This window comes from Anopheles moucheti, chromosome 3, assembly GCF_943734755.1.
Source record: "Anopheles moucheti chromosome 3, idAnoMoucSN_F20_07, whole genome shotgun sequence".
Lineage (NCBI taxonomy): Eukaryota > Metazoa > Arthropoda > Insecta > Diptera > Culicidae > Anopheles > Anopheles moucheti.
Window position 1 is genome coordinate 10,531,866 of NC_069141.1, and position 20,189 is coordinate 10,552,054.

Consider the following 20,189-nt stretch of genomic DNA (forward strand, 5'->3'; position numbering starts at 1 on the left):
ATCTAACAATATTTTTTGTTGAATGATACTTTGCTGCTTAAACGTTATGAGTTATGAAACGAATTTTTGATAAAAAAAAACCTTCTGCAATATCTCCCGAGGACACCTTCGAGCACAGCTGTTTAACATACCGGTTGCACAGGCGATGATACTATTCTTTATACGATAACCACTTACTTCATAAGCGATTGATCGTTCAGGCGATCATTAGGATCTCGTAGAGATTTCTCTTACTGGGAAACGCTGGTGACATTGAGGCCTTATTTTGGGTAAGGGGAGAATTCTCAATGCTCATGACATGAGAAGACGAATAGTTCGGGTGAGTTGTAGTACCTAGCTCAAACGATCCAAACGGTTCTGGCGCGTCCAATCGAAGGCATCTTTATTAATACTCAGTTCCATATTGTGGTATTATTCTATTCGTTTAACTAGGTGTAGGGAAATGATTGTGAGAAATGATTTGACTCAAAGGCAACAATAATGAAAGTTTCTTGCTGTTTTGTTGTTTCGGCCTTATCAGTCGTGCGTTCTTCAGCGCCTACTATTCTTTATGTTTGCATTGGTTGCTAGTTGAGCGCAATTGCTATTTGTTATTTCTTTCAGCGGTTTGTCACAAAGTCTGTTGACATTTAGATGAAGAAGTGTTTACAAAATCTAAGTAACGAAATTACCACAAAACGTAGCAACTGTGGCCGATTCAACTACTTGAAAACCATGAGCGGTATGGTAGTTAGGGCTTGGGACCCACCGGTAGAGAGAACATCGCCGACCTTCAAGGATTCCTTTTCTCAAACACAAACACTTTTATACTATAGCTTTCTGCCGAGTCCCCCTCTACGAGCGGCCCCACATCGTATGCAGTAGGATCCGCCAGTGATTGTTGGTCACTTTGTCACTTGAAGTTCGGGTCCCTAAATGACCGCTTAGTTCGCTCTACGGAAGATCCGCCTCTGCGTAACAATACTTTTGTATGGACGATGAACGTAAACAATTTTTCATTTAACTGCCACAAAAGTTCCCAAAGCTATTCGTCATTTTACTCTATTTGCATCGATCTGTTTCCTATACTGACTATGATTCCGTGCAATCGATGGGTGGATCGATCATGCTCTTATCTTACCATGATCACCGATTAGATAAGACCTTATCTGTACTGCATGCAAAAGGCATGTCTAGATCTGTCCATACATAAGCACTTTTAAATTAACCACGTGTGACTCATCTTCAGTAGTATTTTCAGCAGTATTTTTTGATAATACCTCAGCATTCCAAGAAAGCAATCAAGTGCAATCAATCCGTTCTGCGTTTGGTGAAAATTCCATTGAGTAAAAACTTATAGCAATTGACCCACAGACTGTCGTATTGAGATAGGCAATTTAAAAAAAAATCGCTTCACGGAACGAAATGTAATTGCACTCGTCGCCAAAAGTCCAAATATAGTAAAAGAAAGCGGAAACCATTTATCAACGTTGTTATCAGCACTTGCATAAGCCGGTTCAGCGCAGCTGGTTCTGAAGTTTCTTCGCTTTGATGCCACAGTTTAGCTTGGGCAGTGTTCGGGTGTGGTCCTGTGGTTGTGCGTCATCATGCAAGAAAAGTGTGCTCTTTGCTTTGTGCTACTGTAAGTAAATATTTGGGGCTAGTGCAGTTTAGATTGCTTCGAACTCATAATCTTCCTTTTGCGCAGGTGGTTAGCAGTTGGTGCATTAGGATATCGAACAGAAGAATTTCGATGTGAAAACGATGGCTACTATAGTTCTGCAATAGCGACATTTTATGATGTGAGCATTGAAGCCTCGACAATGCCCGAGTTTGTGTGTAACGGTGGCTACAATGTACAGCAAGTAAAGTTTGAAAACTGCACCGTGGAAGAGTTGCCTAAGCAGTTGTTCGACTCATTTAATAGTATACATATTGCAAACCTCACTCGCAGCGGTATCAAATATGTGAATCGTTACAGTCTCGAAAGAGCCATTTCGCTACAAATTCTGGATCTATCGTGGAATGCGTTGAGCGAGTTGACCGCGAATTGTTTTGCCGGGGCAAGTCAGGTTACCAAACTCGTTTTATCATACAACAATATAAGCTCTATTGATGATATGGCCTTCAATTCGCTGATAAACTTAAAGATTCTTCTATTAACTGGAAATAGGCTTCGCTCGTTGAACAACAAAATGTTTGCAACGCTCGGCGAATTACACACCATTTATCTAGACTCCAATGAGCTTCAAGTGATAGAACGCAATCTCTTCTCCAACAATGGTCAACTACAAAACATTCTTCTGAAAAACAATCGTATCAGTGTGGTCGAGGAAGGGGCATTTACCGTCGAACCGTACTCAGGATCAGTTCTGAGTATTCTTTCATTAAGCAACAACAACCTAACAAAACTCAATCTGAGCGGGGTAAAAGTGAAGAAAGTGTACGTGGCCAACAACAAGCTCGAGGAAATCTATCTCTCCTCCTCGATGGAATTAGTTTCCGCAGGGAACAACAGAATTGCAAACATTTTAATGGACAACGCAACGAGCATGAGCCTAACGACACTCGATTTGGACAATAATTCCATCACGTCCTTTGAATCGATTAATCATTTGACATCGCTCGTGAACCTCTTTCTATCCAACAACCGGATCGGCCCATTGAACCTCACGAGCTTTGCGAAGCTTACCAAACTCGAACAGTTGGGACTGGAGCGAACGCACATCTCCAACCTCCAACACGGTACCTTTGCCCAGCAGGAGTCACTGAAGTGGCTGGACCTGAGCTACAATAATCTGGATCGATTCGATTTCGACATCCTCACATCCTCCACCGCACTGGAGAAGATCTTTCTCGACGGCAATCGGCTAAAATCGCTTGACTTTCAATACCTCAGAAAGACGTTCCCATCACTCGTGAAGATTGGTCTGTCCGATAACAACTGGAACTGCACATACCTGATCAAGCTCGTCCGCTATTGCACCGAACATTCAATCGCGCTGTTCAAATCCCAATCGTCCGTGCTGAACCAGACGAATGTGAAGGGTATCTACTGTTACGACGATAAGAATCCTCTCGCCAACTTGAACACTACCATGCAGCAGATGCAGATACTGCATCCACATCTCAACGGTTCCACAGAGGACGGTGCTCTGCAGTCGTTGCTCCAAAGCGTTCTGGAAGATGTGCGTCGTTTCAGCGATAGCAATGCAGACGTCGCGAATCAAACCACCAAACTCGATGGCGCAGTGTACGATCTGACAAAGAATCAGTTTGCCCTGCAGAAGGATCTCAACGGGCTGCGGCAGTCGCTGTTCGAGATACGGTTGGCCTTGATGTCGAACCGAACAAACGGTAGTGCCGGTGTGAATAATGACGAGTTGCGTCGCATGATCGAGACGGCGAACAATTTAACGCTCGACAAACAGGAGCTGAGTGTTAAAACGCTCGAGTTTAAGATCTACGAACAGACATTCAAGGTGGATAAAGCACTGGAGCTTGCGAAGGAGAACAGCGATAAGAACACGCTGCTGGCGAAGCGAGTCGAACAGTGGAATAGCAATATTGCTGGTTCCGGTGGTATTGCTTTGCTAACGCAGGATAGACAGCAACAGCTTGTGCAACCGAATGCGGCACATGTAAGCGGAGGCAACGGCGACCATGCGCTGATGGTTGCGATGTTTGTAATGATGTGTCTCATGATGGGGGTGATTGTGTTTGGCTTTTATAAATTTCATCGCCGTTCACTTAACGCCGAACGCAATCGTTATGCGAACAGAGAGAGCCTGGCAGCGATGATCAATAACGATATTTGACCTGCTTTTGCCGCTACCCGGTCTAACAAGGATTATGATATTAAACTATAATGTTTAATGATATAAATAAATGAGCCAATACTCAATGAAGCATACTAAAAGCGTGTGAAGTTTGTCTTATATGTATGCAAAAAAACGAATCGAAATGTAAAGAAAATCATCAAATGTTTTTAGTACTCAAACCCTTCTCAATGGTTGTTGATAGGGAATACATCATACCGATAGCATCATGTTTGAAACTTTCCAGTAAAAGTTTTTGAAATTCTTAGATAGCAACTATCCCATAAATCGTATAAGTGTGTACTAATTGATCAGGAAACGACCGATCCTCACAGCCCGCTCGTACAGCATAAATACCACATTTGACTTTCAAAGAATACTGCGAGTGTCTGAGTAGGGAACGCGTTGCACGCTTGAGCCGGCTGGGATTCGCTCTCGTCCGCACAAAAACTTTCACCCGAATTGTCGGTTTTAATCAATTTATACCTGCAGGCGGTGGTGCGTTCCGTGAACTGTCGCGCACACTGGTGCACAACGTCATAATCTAATTATGCGGTAATGTTATCGGAAGATATTAGGTGATAAAGTTTCACCTCGCTGCAAAATTTGCTAACGTGTGCCGTGCCGCGAAGACGGTGGCGCTTCCTTCCTTGTTTTAATTATTTCATGAGGTTGGTGTGGTTTGCTCTGCGGGAAGATGGGACGGAAGCTTGTGCGCAGCAGGAAGGAAGTTAATAATTGACTTTTCAATTTACGAAGATACTTACATGCACTATGATATAGTTCGGCCATGTATCCAGTTTGGTGTTGATACAAAACACTTCAGGCTAAAGTACAACTAGTGTAGTTTGTAAAATTAAAAGTGCACGACTATGCTGTTTCACTTATTGCAGTGTGTTTGTTTTCTCTTTCCTTAAGTCACACTGTTAAATTAAATTTTTCACCTAGTGGTTTTGTTAAATATACTTTTACTTTTAACAAAAACACATACCCCATACGTCATCGTTACGGTGCGTAGACTCGCTTCCGCGGTAAAACGCGCTGTTAGGCGCGCAAAGTTTGTAGGGTGCACTTTTTAGTTGGCCATAAATTATGCTCAATGAAATGGGTAGGAACAAAAAAGCAAAGTACTCAGTTGGCCTAAGTGCTCTGGCTGTTTTGTGTGCTGCATGGGTGCAAGTGTACTGGAATTGTTAGGGTTACGGTGCTGCAACAGAAGGAATACCATCCAAGGGGTCCAAAGTGCACAATCACGTGCACAGAATTTTGTCTGTTATACAACTTTGAAGTGATCATTATAATGGGAGTTGACGTTTTAGCTTGAACATTGAGCTCATACCATATTAATTAGTTGTCCTAATTAATGGAAAAACCTCAAAGCCTGCTTTCAGCCCGCAAGCATGCGTTGGGTTCTTTAATACCACACAAGCAGCGATATCAGTGTGACAGCTTGGTGACAGCATGGGTTGTGGTGAGCAAATCTAGCATGTCAAAGTAAAACAAAACACTTTAAACACACTTTTCCATACTAAAACATACATCTCGCAATTTCGAAACTATATTCACTCCAAACATATGCTAGTAATACGATACTCATTAAACTGTGGCAAAAGTAGGTCAACAGTACAGTGCATGGGAGCACATGGTGAGTGTTACAGGGTTTAACAAGTCACTTTGCCTTTTGAATGGCATACTTCGCCGACTGAATATGATTTTAGCGATGATTGCTTTAGCTTTTTCACTGGGATTTCGAACTGCACCTGGTCGAGAGTTGCATCATACTTTAAAAAAATTATGTTAACTACTTTTTTGCATATTTTTTAAACAAATAAGTTTTGTTTAATCGTCACTAAAATCATACCGAGCCGGCGGGTTTACATTTTGAGCGAGAGGAAATACTTGCTAGGATACAAAATGCATTTCAAGACCGACGAAGTATGCTATTCAAACAGCAAAGTGACTAGTTAAACCCTGTATTTCGAGTCATGCCCACCCTCCGCCCCTTCTCCAACAAAGGCACACAACTACAACCGTTCCCATGAAGCGAAACATTCTTTGCAAGCCAGTTTCCTTGTTACAAACAAAACACGTTTTGTATCGGAAAATCAAGGTAATGCTGGCACTGGTGCTGCTCGTTCCGCTCCCAAAGGTATCGGAAATGGTAGCATATCGAAGGAAATTGGAGCTCGTTCATAATGGATTTATGAAGTGTACGCCCAATCCGTACGCTGCTCCTTGAGCGGGAATTGGCGGAAGTTTCCATTCCGGTGGCGAAACACACAAGGCCTTTGCAGCCGGAGCGTGCTTCAGCTGCGGAAAACAGAGATGTCAGTCTAGCGAGATCACTTCACGGTGGAGAAGATTTTGGCAAAACATGGTACCGTTGGTGGTACTGTTTGCCATAAATAGTACAACGAGACGGGAGCAATCGATGGCATGGATGGAAAACCAGAACTGTGCTACCAGAACCGTTCGTGTGTGATTGATTCCATAATGCAAACGTTGCACACGGAAGAGGTACAATCATTCACGCGGAAGTGCAATTGTGCGATTGCAGTCAAGGGGTTTCCGCAACAACATACAACGGGTATCGATTTCGTGGAGTGCATTTTTATCGACTCGTTACGCTTACGGGCGATACGTTGGAGAATTGGAAAATGTTCCTCGAACGGTTGCTCAAAATTGAATAATATGGTAATATGTGCACGTCCCAGGTAGGGAACATTGCAGAGAGTTGGATCTTTTTTATTTTACAGGCTGTCTTCGTGGTTTGTCAGGCTAGTACGTTTTACGAATCAAATTCGCTGAATGTGACAGTTTAAGATGACAAGTTTACAATTTCAGATATTAGATACCTCAACGAGTATCGAGTGAATCTTATTTAGACTCATTAATCTGAATGAATCACTCAACAAAATGATTCTAATCCAAGGAAATTCCAGATTTGAAAGACTCTTCACTAAATATTCATAATAATGACTTCTTCTTAAAACATACATTAAGTACAACACTAATTTCGAAAAAAATGTTGAACAAAATTCACAAGATATTTATTTATTCGCACCTAATATTAGTTTATTTATTGTTACAGCTTCAATGACGAAATTCAAGTCGCGGTTCCTCAATACTGCAATGTATTTTCGGTGGATGTTTTGCTTTAAGTCTAGACAAGAAATTACTCAATTTCCTACCTATTTCCGGTATCGTTTTTGGGGAGTCTCCGCCCCATGTGTTCGTGTAAATTGCATTTTTCCCCCCCCCCCCAATTTTATTCAAAATTCAACAGGAGCGAAACAAAAAACCTTCACAGCTCTTTAATGTGGAAGGAAATCATCCACACGCTTTGATTGGTTCGCAACAAGCTGGCCGAAACGAACAGAACAAAAGGCTGTAAAACTCCTCGGGATGTCCCTTACATCTTGCACGTGTAACGGTGGCCCGCTTGTAGCGGTGCGCCTGTGGGAATATATGGTTCTTCATATTTGGCTTGTTCATGGTCCTTAATCCCACCCGAAAGGCAAGTTGCTGCGTGTAGTAGGTGTGTAGTAGGCAAACCTTTACAAACAAAAGCATCAAGTCACGAAGGGATGATGCGCAAGTGTCCCGGGAAATTTTTCGCACCATCCGTTTTATCCACTGGTTCCATCGTTGTTTTTTTTTTCGCCCGGACTGACACCAAGCGAACCATCATCCGAAGGTACTGCGACTATCGATTGTAGCTTCATGTTCAATCTCGATATTGGCAATCGAGCGAGAGTGTCTATCCGGTGGCTGTTTTGGAGCGGGATGAATCTCACCTTTTGTTTAATTTAGAAATGGTAATTTCGACCCTACGGCAGCGACGGAACAGAACGCGGCCCCTGAAACTCACGTTCACGGGACGGAAGCGAAAATGGGCCAATGGGCATATCGTGTGCTGGCGTATTAAAGCTGTGAGCGTATGTTTTGTAATGCGATACACCTACGGGGCAATCGGCTAGCGTGTGTGGTGTGGCATGTAAGACGCTAGACGTAGACACGAGCCAATTTCCGCCCAATTTGACCCACGTAAGCCGTTCACTTCAGACCGCCACGGATTATCACCGGCCACAATCATCGAATCTAATTAATTCGGGTTATTCATTTATCCCGTCGGTATTGGCTGGTGCTTACGGTAATGTTCTCTTAAAACTTCAACCAGCCGATCCGCAATACGTTGCGCAAACCGCAGTGACGCCAATCGCTTAAAGTACCTTTAAACTCCTCACTGCAAGCGTGCGGATAAAGGATGAGTGTATTTTGAGAGGCAACGATGTAGTTTTACTTCGCCCAATGATGGGACATGGTTACGTGCAAAACGTTACCGGAGTTACTTAAAATTGATTTTCTCAAAGCACTCCAGAGCGAATGGAACGCACGGATGCCGGTTGACGGCCCGAGTCGGAAGGGCGGCCGTTGAGTTTTGGCCATAAAAAGAAGGATTTCGAAAGCGGCCAACCACATATGGTTGGGTACGGTACTGCTTAGACGGCGAGACTGCTCGATGCAGCTGGAGCTCGTGTGTAGGGATTAGGACACAATGCTCATGTGTGAATTTCGGTCCGGTTACGGTTCATCATTGTTCCGCAGTCATCGTCCAGCAACAAAAGCACCCACCACCATCTGTATGGAAAAGACCGTACACCAGATCGTACGAAAAATCCCCTTTCTTCAGCTATTATAATTTATCATAATCAGGTTTTACGACTGTTTATGGCGAAAAAAAGGTACCATAATCCTTTTGTTCTGCAATTCCCACCGAGGAGCTGGGCTTGGACGCTGGTATCCAGCGGCGGATCAAACGGTAGGCGGAGTAGGCGGTCGCCTATGGTCTCGCCGTGTTGGGGGCCCCAAACAACTTGCGCTGATTGTGCGATTTTTGGAAAATTAACAGCAGAGTTAATTTATGGCACAAAATCTAATTAAAAAGGTAAAAAAGTGATCGAAAATATCCTTGGTATTCCTATTCACGTATTCTATTTCTTGAACGGGATTTTTTCATCTGTTCGTAAATGATCCTACCTTTAGATGTTAGAACAGAAACCATGCTTGTTTTCACTTCCGCAATATTCGCCAGATATTGCCATTGCGATACTCGTGGTGTGGTATTGTTTTCTCTCACCGATTGAACCGTGAAAATGTCCTGCCTGCGTGTTTCGGAACAGTATTGTGGTGGAGTATTGTGTTTAGTATTTCGATTGTCATAATTTCTGCAAGTGCAGTGAAGAACCTATCATAGTAGTCTTGCTAAAACGTTGTCGCGCGTGTTGAAAGTGGTCTCGTTTTTTGCATTTAAAACCTCAGTTTGTTTGAGAAAAATTAGTGAGTGCTTTGTGGTGTTGTATCCCTATAATTTGCTACTGACTATCAAATTGTGCATGAGGAGCTCAAAATGTGTTTCATACTGATGTAAATGTGCAAGTGTAAATGTGACGAAATGATCACAAGTGTCTTCACGATGACCGAAGAGATCGGCCCAGAAATTCTTGGATTTCTTGACGCACGGACAATCGACCTAAAATTGGAGCATCAATTTCATACGCGAAAATCAAGCGAACGATCGAAATTCACATTAATATGTGCAGGGCCAGGAGAGTTGACAAAATGCTGACAAATTTGTCCAATGACCAAATCAGCTGGTCAACTGTGAAAACCGTTGCCCCTATACCGTTGCCGCGCACACAATTGTTTTCTGATTTTCGATACCAGAAGAGCATGTTTTTCAAGAGGTGGAATAAATTTGCGCTGCAGGTGAAATAACCTGCAGCGTGGAATAAATTTGGCCATCACTAATGCATTGCATACTATCGAACCCGTGAGAATGTTCACTAGTTTAAGGAAGATGGATAAAACGGAGAGCATCCTTTATTTCGCTCAAACTTCTCGTCGGCTGGTACGAAATTCCATACAAAACCAGCTGTTTTCCGATTTCCGATACCAGGAAAGCATCCACGGAATAGATAGCACCTTGTACAGCAATTTTGGTCGAAAACCGCCGAAAGGTATGCAATATTTAAACATTAACTTTCCCGTTGGTCGATTCAAAATTTGCAGCAATTTTGCTCTAAAACCGCCGAAAGGTATGCAATGTTTAAACACTAACTTTCCCGTTGGTCGTGAAAAATTTCTTCGAAAACTACCAGTTTTTGAATGTATAGTACCAGGAGAGCATCCACGGAAGAGGTAGCTCCTGGTACTGCGCCGTAAGGTATGCAATGTTAATACACGAACTTTGCTACCAATTTTCCGCCGTAAGGTATGCAATGTTTATACACTAACTTTGCTACCAATTTTCCGCCGTAAGGTATGCAATGTTTATACCGTAACTTTTCACACAATTTCAGATTTCCGATACCAGGAGAGCATGTTGTTCAAGAGGTAACATCTTCCATCCCTCTCCCCCCCTTCCCCCTCCAAGATGGCGGACCAAAATGGCGGACAAGATGGCGGACAAGATGGCGGCCAAGATGGCGGACAAGATGGCGGACAAGATGGCGGACAAGATGGCGGACAAGATGGCGGACAAGATGGCGGACACAAGATGGCGGCCAAGATGGCGGACAAGATGGCGGACAAGATGGCGGACAAGATGGCGGACAAGATGGCGGACAAGATGGAGGACAAGATGGCGGACAAGATGGCGGACAAGAAGGCGGACAAGATGGTGGACAAGATGGCGGACAAGATGGCGGACAAGATGGCGGACACAAGATGGCGGACAAGATGGCGGACAAGATGGCGGACAAGATGGCGGCCAAGATGGCGGACAAGATGGCGGACAAGATGGAGGACAAGATGGCGGACAAGATGGCGGCCAAGATGGAGGACAAGATGGAGGACAAGATGGCGGACAAGATGGTGGACAAGATGGCGAACAAGATGGCGGACAAGATGGCGGCCAAGATGGCGGCCAAGATGGCGGAAAAGATGGCGGACAAGATGGCGGACAAGATGGCGGACAAGATGGCGGACAAGATGGCGGACAAGATGGCGGACAAGATGGCGGACAAGATGGCGGACAAGATGGCGGACAAGATGGCGGACAAGATGGCGGACACAAGATGGCGGACAAGATGGCGGACACAAGATGGCGGTCAAGATGGCGGAAAAGATGGCGGAAAAGATGGCGGACAAGATGGCGGACAAGATGGCGGACAAGATGGCGGACAAGATGGCGGACAAGATGGCGGCCAAGATGGCGGCCAAGATGGCGGACAAGATGGCGGACACAAGATGGCGGCCAAGATGGTGGCCAAGATGGCGGACAAGATGGAGGACAAGATGGCGGACAAGATGGCGGCCAAGATGGAGGACAAGATGGAGGACAAGATGGCGGACAAGATGGTGGACAAGATGGCGAACAAGATGGCGGACAAGATGGCGGCCAAGATGGCGGCCAAGATGGCGGACAAGATGGCGGACACAATATGGCGGACCAGATGGCGGACAAGATGGCGGACAAGATGGCAAACAATATGGCGGACAAGATGGTGGCCAAGATGGCGGACAAGATGGCGGACAAGATGGCGGACAAGATGGCGGACACAAGATGGCGGCCAAGATGGCGGACAAGATGAAGGCCAAGATGGAGGACAAGATGGTGGACAAGATGGCGGACAAGATGGCGGACAAGATGGCAGACAAGATGGTGGACAAGATGGCGGACAAGATGGTGGACAAGATGGCGGACAAGATGGCGGACAAGATGGCGGACAAGATGGCGGACAAGATGGCGGACAAGATGGCGGACAAGATGGCAGACAAGATGGCGGACAAGATGGCGGACAAGATGGTGGACAAGATGGCGGACAAGATGGCGGAGAAGATGGCGGACACAAGATGGCGGACACAAGATGGCGGCCAAGATGGCAGAAAAGATGGCGGACAAGATGGCGGACAAGATGGCGGACAAGTTGGCGGACAAGATGGCGGACAAGATGGCGGACACAAGATGGCGGACAAGATGGCGGACAAGATGGCGGCCAAGATGGCGGACAAGATGGCGGACAAGATGGCGGACAAGATGGCGGACAAGATGGCGGACAAGATGGCGGACAAGATGGCGGACACAAGATGGCGGCCAAGATGGCGGACAAGATGGCGGACAAGATGGCGGACAAGATGGCGGACAAGATGGCGGACAAGATGGCGGACAAGATGGCGGACAAGATGGCGGACAAGATGGCGTACACAAGATGGCGGCCAAGATGGCGGCCAAGATGGCGGACAAGATGGCGGACACAAGATGGCGGCCAAGATGGTGGCCAAGATGGCGGACAAGATGGAGGACAAGATGGCGGACAAGATGGCGGACAAGATGGCAGACAAGATGGCGGACAAGTTGGTGGACAAGATGGCGGACACAAGATGGCGGTCAAGATGGCGGACAAGATGGCGGACAAGATGGCGGACAAGATGGCGGACAAGATGGCGGACAAGATGGCGGACAAGATGGCGGACAAGATGGCGGACAAGATGGCGGAGAAGATGGCGGAGAAGATCGCGGACAAGATGGCGGACAAGATGGCGGACAAGATGGAGGACAAGATGGCGGACAAGATGGCGGACAAGATGGCAGACAAGATGGCGGACACAAGATGGCGGACAAGATGGCGGACAAGATGGCGGCCAAGATGGTGGACAAGATGGCGGACAAGATGGCGGCCAAGATGGCGGCCAAGATGGCGGACAAGATGGCGTACACAAAATGGCGGACAAGATGGCAGACAAGATGGCGGACAAGATGGCGGACAAGATGGCGGACAAGATGGCGGACACAAGATGGCGGACAAGATGGCGGACAAGATGGCGGACACAAGATGGCGGACAAGATGGCGGCCAAGATGGCGGACACAAGATGGCGGACAAGATGAAGGCCAAGATGGCGGACAAGATGGCGGACAAGATGGCGGACAAGATGGCGGACACAAGATGGCGGACAAGATGGCGGACAAGATGGCGGACAAGATGGCGGACAAGATGGTGGACACAAGATGGCGGACAAGATGGCGGACAAGATGGCGGACAAGATGGCGGACAAGATGGCGGCCAAGATGGCGGACAAGATGGCGGACAAGATGGCGGACAAGATGGCGGACAAGATGGCGGCCAAGATGGCGGACAAGATGGCGGACAAGATGGCGGACAAGATGGCGGACAAGATGGCGGACAAGATGGCGGACAAGATGGCGGACAAGATGGCGGACAAGATGGCGGACACAAGATGGCGGACAAGATGGCGGCCAAGATGGCGGACAAGATGGCGGACAAGATGGCGGACAAAATGGCGGACAAGATGGCGGACAAGATGGCGGACAAGATGGCGGACAAGATGGCGGACACAAGATGGCGGACAAGATGGCGGACAAGATGGCGGACACAAGATGGCGGACAAGATGGCGGCCAAGATGGCGGACAAGATGGCGGACACAAGATGGCGGTCAAGATGGCGGTTAAGATGGCAGACAAGATGGCGGACAAGATGGCGGACCAGATGGCGGACACAAGATGGCGGACACAAGATGGCGGCCAAGATGGCGGCCAAGATGGCGGACAAGATGGCGGACAAGATGGCGGACAAGATGGCGGACAAGATGGCGGAAAAGATGGCGGACGAGATGGCGGCCAAGATGGCGGACAAGATGGCGGCCAAGATGGTGGACAAGATGGCGGACACAAGATGGCGGACACAAGATGGCGGACAAGATGGCGGCCAAGATGGCGGACAAGATGGCGGCCAAGATGGCGGACAAGATGGCAGACGAGATGGCAGACAAGATGGCGGACAAGATGGCGGACACAAGATGGCGGACACAAGATGGTGGACAAGATGGCGGACAAGATGGCGGACAAGATGGCAGACGAGATGGCAGACAAGATGGCAGACAAGATGGCGGACACAAGATGGCGGTCAAGATGGCGGACAAGATGGCGGACAAGATGGCGGACAAGATGGCGGACAAGATGGCGGACAAGATGGCGGACACAAGATGGCGGACAAGATGGCGGACAAGATGGCGGACACAAGATGGCGGCCAAGATGGTGGCCAAGATGGCGGACAAGATGGAGGACAAGATGGCGGACAAGATGGCGGCCAAGATGGAGGACAAGATGGCGGACAAGATGGTGGACAAGATGGCGGACACAAGATGGCGGACAAGATGGCGGACAAGATGGCGGACAAGATGGCGGACAAGATGGAGGACAAGATGGCGGCCAAGATGGTGGCCAAGATGGCGGACAAGATGGCGGACAAGATGGCGGACAAGATGGCGTACACAAGATGGCGGCCAAGATGGCGGCCAAGATGGCGGACAAGATGGTGGACACAAAATGGCGGACAAGATGGCGGACAAGATGGAGGACAAGATGGCGGACAAGATGGCGGCCAAGATGGAGGACAAGATGGCGGACAAGATGGTGGACAAGATGGCGGACACAAGATGGCGGACAAGATGGCGGACAAGATGGCGGACAAGATGGCGGACACAAGATGGCGGCCAAGATGGCGGACAAGATGGCGGACAAGATGGCGGACACAAGATGGCGGACAAGATGGCGGCCAAGATGGCGGACAAGATGGCGGACACAAGATGGCGGACAAGATGAAGGCCAAGATGGCGGACAAGATGGCGGACAAGATGGCGGACAAGATGGCGGCCAAGATGGCGGACAAGATGGCGGACACAAGATGGCGGACAAGATGGTGGCCAAGATGGCAGACAAGATGGCGGACAAGATGGCGGACACAAGATGGCGGCCAAGATGGCGGACAAGATGGCGGACAAGATGGAGGACAAGATGGCGGACAAGATGGCGGACACAAGATGGCGGACAAGATGGCGGACAAGATGGCGGACAAGATGGCGGCCAAGATGGCGGACAAGATGGCGGACACAAGATGGCGGACAAGATGGCGGACAAGATGGCAGACACAAGATGGCGGCCAAGATGGTGGCCAAGATGGCGGACAAGATGGAGGACAAGATGGCAGACAAGATGGCGGCCAAGATGGCGGACAAGATGGCGGACAAGATGGCGGACAAGATGGCGGACAAGATGGCGGACAAGATGGCGGACAACATGGCGGACAAGATGGCGGACACAAGATGGCGGCCAAGATGGCGGACAAGATGGCGGACAAGATGGCGGACACAAGATGGCGGACAAGATGGCGGCCAAGATGGCGGACAAGATGGCGGACACAAGATGGCGGCCAAGATGGCGGACAAGATGGCGGACAAGATGGCGGACACAAGATGGCGGACAAGATGGCGGCCAAGATGGCGGACAAGATGGCGGACACAAGATGGCGGACAAGATGAAGGCCAAGATGGCGGACAAGATGGCGGACAAGATGGCGGACAAGATGGCGGACAAGATGGCGGCCAAGATGGCGGACAAGATGGCGGACACAAGATGGCGGACAAGATGGTGGCCAAGATGGCAGACAAGATGGCGGTCAAGATGGCGGACACAAGATGGCGGCCAAGATGGCGGACAAGATGGCGGACAAGATGGAGGACAAGATGGCGGATAAGATGGCGGCCAAGATGGCGGACAAGATGGCGGACAAGATGGCGGCCAAGATGGCGGAAAAGATGGCGGCCAAGATGGCGGCCAAGATGGCGGCCAAGATGGCGGACAAGATGGCGTACACAAAATGGCGGACAAGATGGCGGACAAGATGGCGGACAAGATGGCGGACAAGATGGCGGACACAAGATGGCGGACAAGATGGCGGACAAGATGGCGGACACAAGATGGCGGACAAGATGGCGGCCAAGATGGCGGACAAGATGGCGGACACAAGATGGCGGACAAGATGAAGGCCAAGATGGCGGACAAGATGGCGGACAAGATGGCGGACACAAGATGGCGGACAAGATGGCGGACAAGATGGCGGACAAGATGGCGGACAAGATGGCGGACAAGATGGCGGACAAGATGGTGGACACAAGATGGCAGACAAGATGGCGGACAAGATGGCGGACACAAGATGGCGGCCAAGATGGCGGCCAAGATGGCGGACAAGATGGCGGACAAGATGGCGGACAAGATGGCGGACAAGATGGCGGCCAAGATGGCGGAAAAGATGGCGGACAAGATGGCGGACAAGATGGCGGACAAGATGGCGGACAAGATGGCGGACAAGATGGCGGACACAAGATGGCGGACAAGATGGCGGACAAGATGGCGGCCAAGATGGCGGCCAAGATGGCGGACAAGATGGCGGACAAGATGGCGGACAAGATGGCGGACAAGATGGCGTACACAAGATGGCGGCCAAGATGGCGGACAAGATGGCGGACAAGATGGCGGACAAGATGGCGGACACAAGATGGCGGACAAGATGGCGGACAAGATGGCGGACACAAGATGGCGGACAAGATGGCGGCCAAGATGGCGGACAAGATGGCGGACACAAGATGGCGGACAAGATGAAGGCCAAGATGGCGGACAAGATGGCGGACAAGATGGCGGACAAGATGGCGGACAAGATGGCGGACACAAGAAGGCGGACAAGATGGCGGACAAGATGGCGGACAAGATGGCGGACAAGATGGTGGACCCAAGATGGCGGACAAGATGGCGGACAAGATGGCGGACAAGATGGCGGACAAGATGGCGGACAAGATGGCGGACAAGATGGCGGACAAGATGGCGGACAAGATGGCGGACAAGATGGCGGAAAAGATGGCGGACAAGATGGCGGCCAAGATGGCGGACAAGATGGCGGACAAGATGGCGGAAAAGATGGTGGACAAGATGGCGGACACAAGATGGCGGACAAGATGGCGGACATGATGACGGACACAAGATGGCGGACACAAGATGGTGGCCAAGATGGCGGACAAGATGGCGGCCAAGATGGCGGACAAGATGGCGGACAAGATGGCAGACACAAGATGGCGGACAAGATGGCGGACAAGATGGAGGACAAGATGGCGGACAAGATGGTGGCCAAGATGGCGGACAAGATGGCGGACAAGATGGCGGCCAAGATGGCGGACAAGATGGCGGACAAGATGGCAGACACAAGATGGCGGACACAAAATGGCGGACAAGATGGCGGACACAAGATGGCGGACAAGATGGCGGACACAAGATGGCGGACAAGATGGCGGCCAAGATGGCGGACAAGATGGCGGCCAAGATGGCGGCCATGATAGCGGACAAGATGGCGGGCAAGATGGCGGGCAAGATGGCGGACAAGATGGCGGACAAGATGGCGGAAAAGATGGCGGACAAGATGGCGGACACAAGATGGCGGACAAGATGGCGGCCAAGATGGAGGACAAGATGGCGGACAAGATGGCGTACGCCATCTTGGCCGCCATCTTGTGTCCGCCATCTTGTCCGCCATCTTGTCCGCCATCTTGTGTCCACCATCTTTTCCGCCATCTTGTCCGCCATCTTGTCCGCCATCTTGGCCGCCATCTTGTCCGCCATCTTGTCCGCCATCTTGTCCGCCATCTTGTCCGCCATCTTGTCCGCCATCTTGTGTCCGCCATCTTGTCCGCCATCTTGTCCGCCATCTTGTGTCCACCATTTTGGCCGCCATCTTGTGTCCGCCATCTTGTCCGCCATCTTGTCCGCCATCTTGTGTCCACCATCTTTTCCGCCATCTTGTCCGCCATCTTGTCCGCCATCTTGGCCGCCATCTTGTCCGCCATCTTGTCCGCCATCTTGTCCGCCATTTTGTCCGCCATCTTGTTCGCCATCTTGTGTCCGCCATCTTGTCCGCCATCTTGTCCGCCATCTTGTGTCCACCATTTTGTCCGCCATCTTGTCCGCCATCTTGTCCGCCATCTTGTCCGCCATCTTGGCCTTCATCTTGTCCGCCATCTTGTGTCCGCCATCTTGTCCGCCATCTTGGCCGCCATCTTGTCCGCCATCTTGTGTCTGCCATCTTGTCCGCCATCTTGTCCGCCATCTTGTGTCCGCCATCTTGTCCGCCATCTTGTCCGCCATCTTGTCCGCCATCTTGTGTCCGCCATCTTGTCCGCCATCTTGTCCGCCATCTTGTCCGCCATCTTGTCCGCCATCTTGTCCGCCATCTTGTCCGCCATCTTGTGTCCGCCATCTTGTCCGCCATCTTGTGTCTGCCATCTTGTCCGCCAGCTTGGCCGCCATCTTGGCCGCCATCTTGTCCGCCATCTTGTGTCCGCCATCTTGTCCGCCATCTTGTCCGCCATCTTGTCCGCCATCTTGTCCGCCATCTTGTCCGCCATCTTGTCCGCCATCTTGGCCGCCATCTTGTGTACGCCATCTTGTCCGCCATCTTGTCCGCCATCTTGTCCGCCATCTTGTCCGCCATCTTGTCCGCCATCTTGTGTCCGCCATCTTGTCCGCCATCTTGGCCGCCATCTTGGCCGCCATCTTGTCCGCCATCTTGTCCGCCATCTTGTGTCCGCCATCTTGTCCACCATCTTGTCCGCCATCTTGTCCGCCATCTTGTCCTCCATCTTGGCCGCCATCTTGTCCGCCATCTTGTCCTCCATCTTGTCCGCCATCTTGGCCACCATCTTGGCCGCCATCTTGTGTCCGCCATCTTGTCCGCCATCTTGTCTGCCTTCTCGTCTGCCATCTTGTCCGCCATCTTGTCCGCCATCTTGTCCTCCATCTTGGCCGCCATCTTGTCCGCCATCTTGTCCTCCATCTTGTCCGCCATCTTGGCCACCATCTTGGCCGCCATCTTGTGTCCGCCATCTTGTCCGCCATCTTGTCCGCCATCTTGTGTCCGCCATCTTGTCCGCCATCTTGTCCGCCATCTTGTCCGCCATCTTGTCCGCCATCTTGACCGCCATCTTGTGTCCGCCATCTTGTCTGCCATCTTGTCTGCCATCTCGTCTGCCATCTTGTCCGCCATCTTGTTCGCCATCTTGTCCACCATCTTGTGTCCGCCATCTTGTGTCCGCCATCTTGTCCGCCATCTTGTCTGCCATCTCGTCTGCCATCTTGTCCGCCATCTTGGCCGCCATCTTGTCCGCCATCTTGGCCGCCATCTTGTCCGCCATCTTGTGTCCGCCATCTTGTGTCCGCCATCTTGTCCACCATCTTGGCCGCCATCTTGTCCGCCATCTTGGCCGCCATCTCGTCCGCCATCTTTTCCGCCATCTTGTCCGCCATCTTGTCCGCCATCTTGTCCGCCATCTTGTCCGCCATCTTGTCCGCCATCTTGTCCGCCATCTTGTCCGCCATCTTGGCCGTCATCTTGTGTCCGCCATCTTGTCCGCCATCTGGTCCGCCATCTTGTCCGCCATCTTGTCTGCCATCTTAACCGTAATCTTGACCGCCAGCTTGGCCGCCATCTTGTCCGCCATCTTGTCCGCCATCTTGTCCGCCATCTTGTCCGCCATCTTGTCCGCCATCTTGTCCGCCATCTTGTGTCCGCCATCTTGTCCGCCATCTTGTCCGCCATCTTGACCGCCATCTTGTCCGCCATCTTGGCCGCCAGCTTGTCCGCCATCTTGTCCTCCATCTTGTCCGCCATCTTGTCCGCCATCTTGTCTGCCATCTTGTGTCCGCCATCTTGTCCGCCATCTTGTCCGCCATCTTGTCCGCCATCTTGTCCGCCATCTTGGCCACCATCTTGTCCGCCATATTGTCCACCATCTTGTCCGCCATCTTGTCCGCCATCTTGTCCGCCATCTTGTCCGCCATCTTGGCCGCCATCTTGTGTACGCCATCTTGTCCGCCATCTTGTTTCCGCCATCTTGTCCGCCATCTTGGCCGCCATCTTGTCCGCCATCTTGTCCGCCATCTTGTCCGCCATCTTGGCCGCCATCTTGTCCACCATCTTGTCCGCCATCTTGTCCGCCATCTTTGCCGGCATCTTGTCCGCCATCTTGGCCGCCATCTTGGCCGCCATCTTGTGTACGCCATCTTGTCCGCCATCTTGTGTCCGCCATCTTGTCCGCCATCTTGTCCGCCATCTTGTCCGCCATCTTGTCCGCCATCTTGTGTCCGCCATCTTGTCCGCCATCTTGTCCGCCATCTTGTCCGCCATCTTGTGTCCGCCATCTTGTCCGCCATCTTGTGTCCGCCATCTTGTCCGCCATCTTGGCCGCCATCTTGGCCGCCATCTTGGCCGCCATCTTGGCCGCCATCTTGTCCGCCATCTTGTGTCCGCCATCTTGTCCGCCATCTTGTCCGCCATCTTGGTCGCCATCTTGTCCGCCATCTTGTCCGCCATCTTGGCCGCCATCTTGTGTACGCCATCTTGTCCGCCATCTTGTCCGCCATCTTGTCCGCCATCTTGTCCGCCATCTTGTCCGCCATCTTGTGTCCGCCATCTTGTCCGCCATCTTGGCCGCCATCTTGGCCGCCATCTTGTCCGCCATCTTGTCCGCCATCTTGTGTCCGCCATC

General features: G+C 50.3%; 1 protein-coding gene across 1 annotated transcript; it reads left to right on the top strand.

Moving 5' to 3' along the window:
* The first annotated feature begins 1,586 nt into the window (after positions 1–1,586).
* LOC128304796 (uncharacterized) lies at positions 1,587–3,797 on the top strand. The gene is made up of 2 exons (XM_053042031.1): positions 1,587–1,621; positions 1,688–3,797. Exons 1-2 carry the CDS (start codon positions 1,587–1,589, stop codon positions 3,795–3,797), a joined length of 2,145 nt encoding a protein of 714 aa, XP_052897991.1.
* Positions 3,798–20,189: the final 16,392 nt, after the last annotated feature.

Bases quoted from the DNA above. Each gene is read 5' to 3' on its own strand.
- LOC128304796 (XM_053042031.1), top strand. From the start codon at position 1,587: ATGCAAGAAAAGTGTGCTCTTTGCTTTGTGCTACT. The intron at 1,622-1,687 runs GTAAGTAAATAT...CCTTTTGCGCAG, and splicing joins GCTCTTTGCTTTGTGCTACT to GTGGTTAGCAGTTGGTGCAT.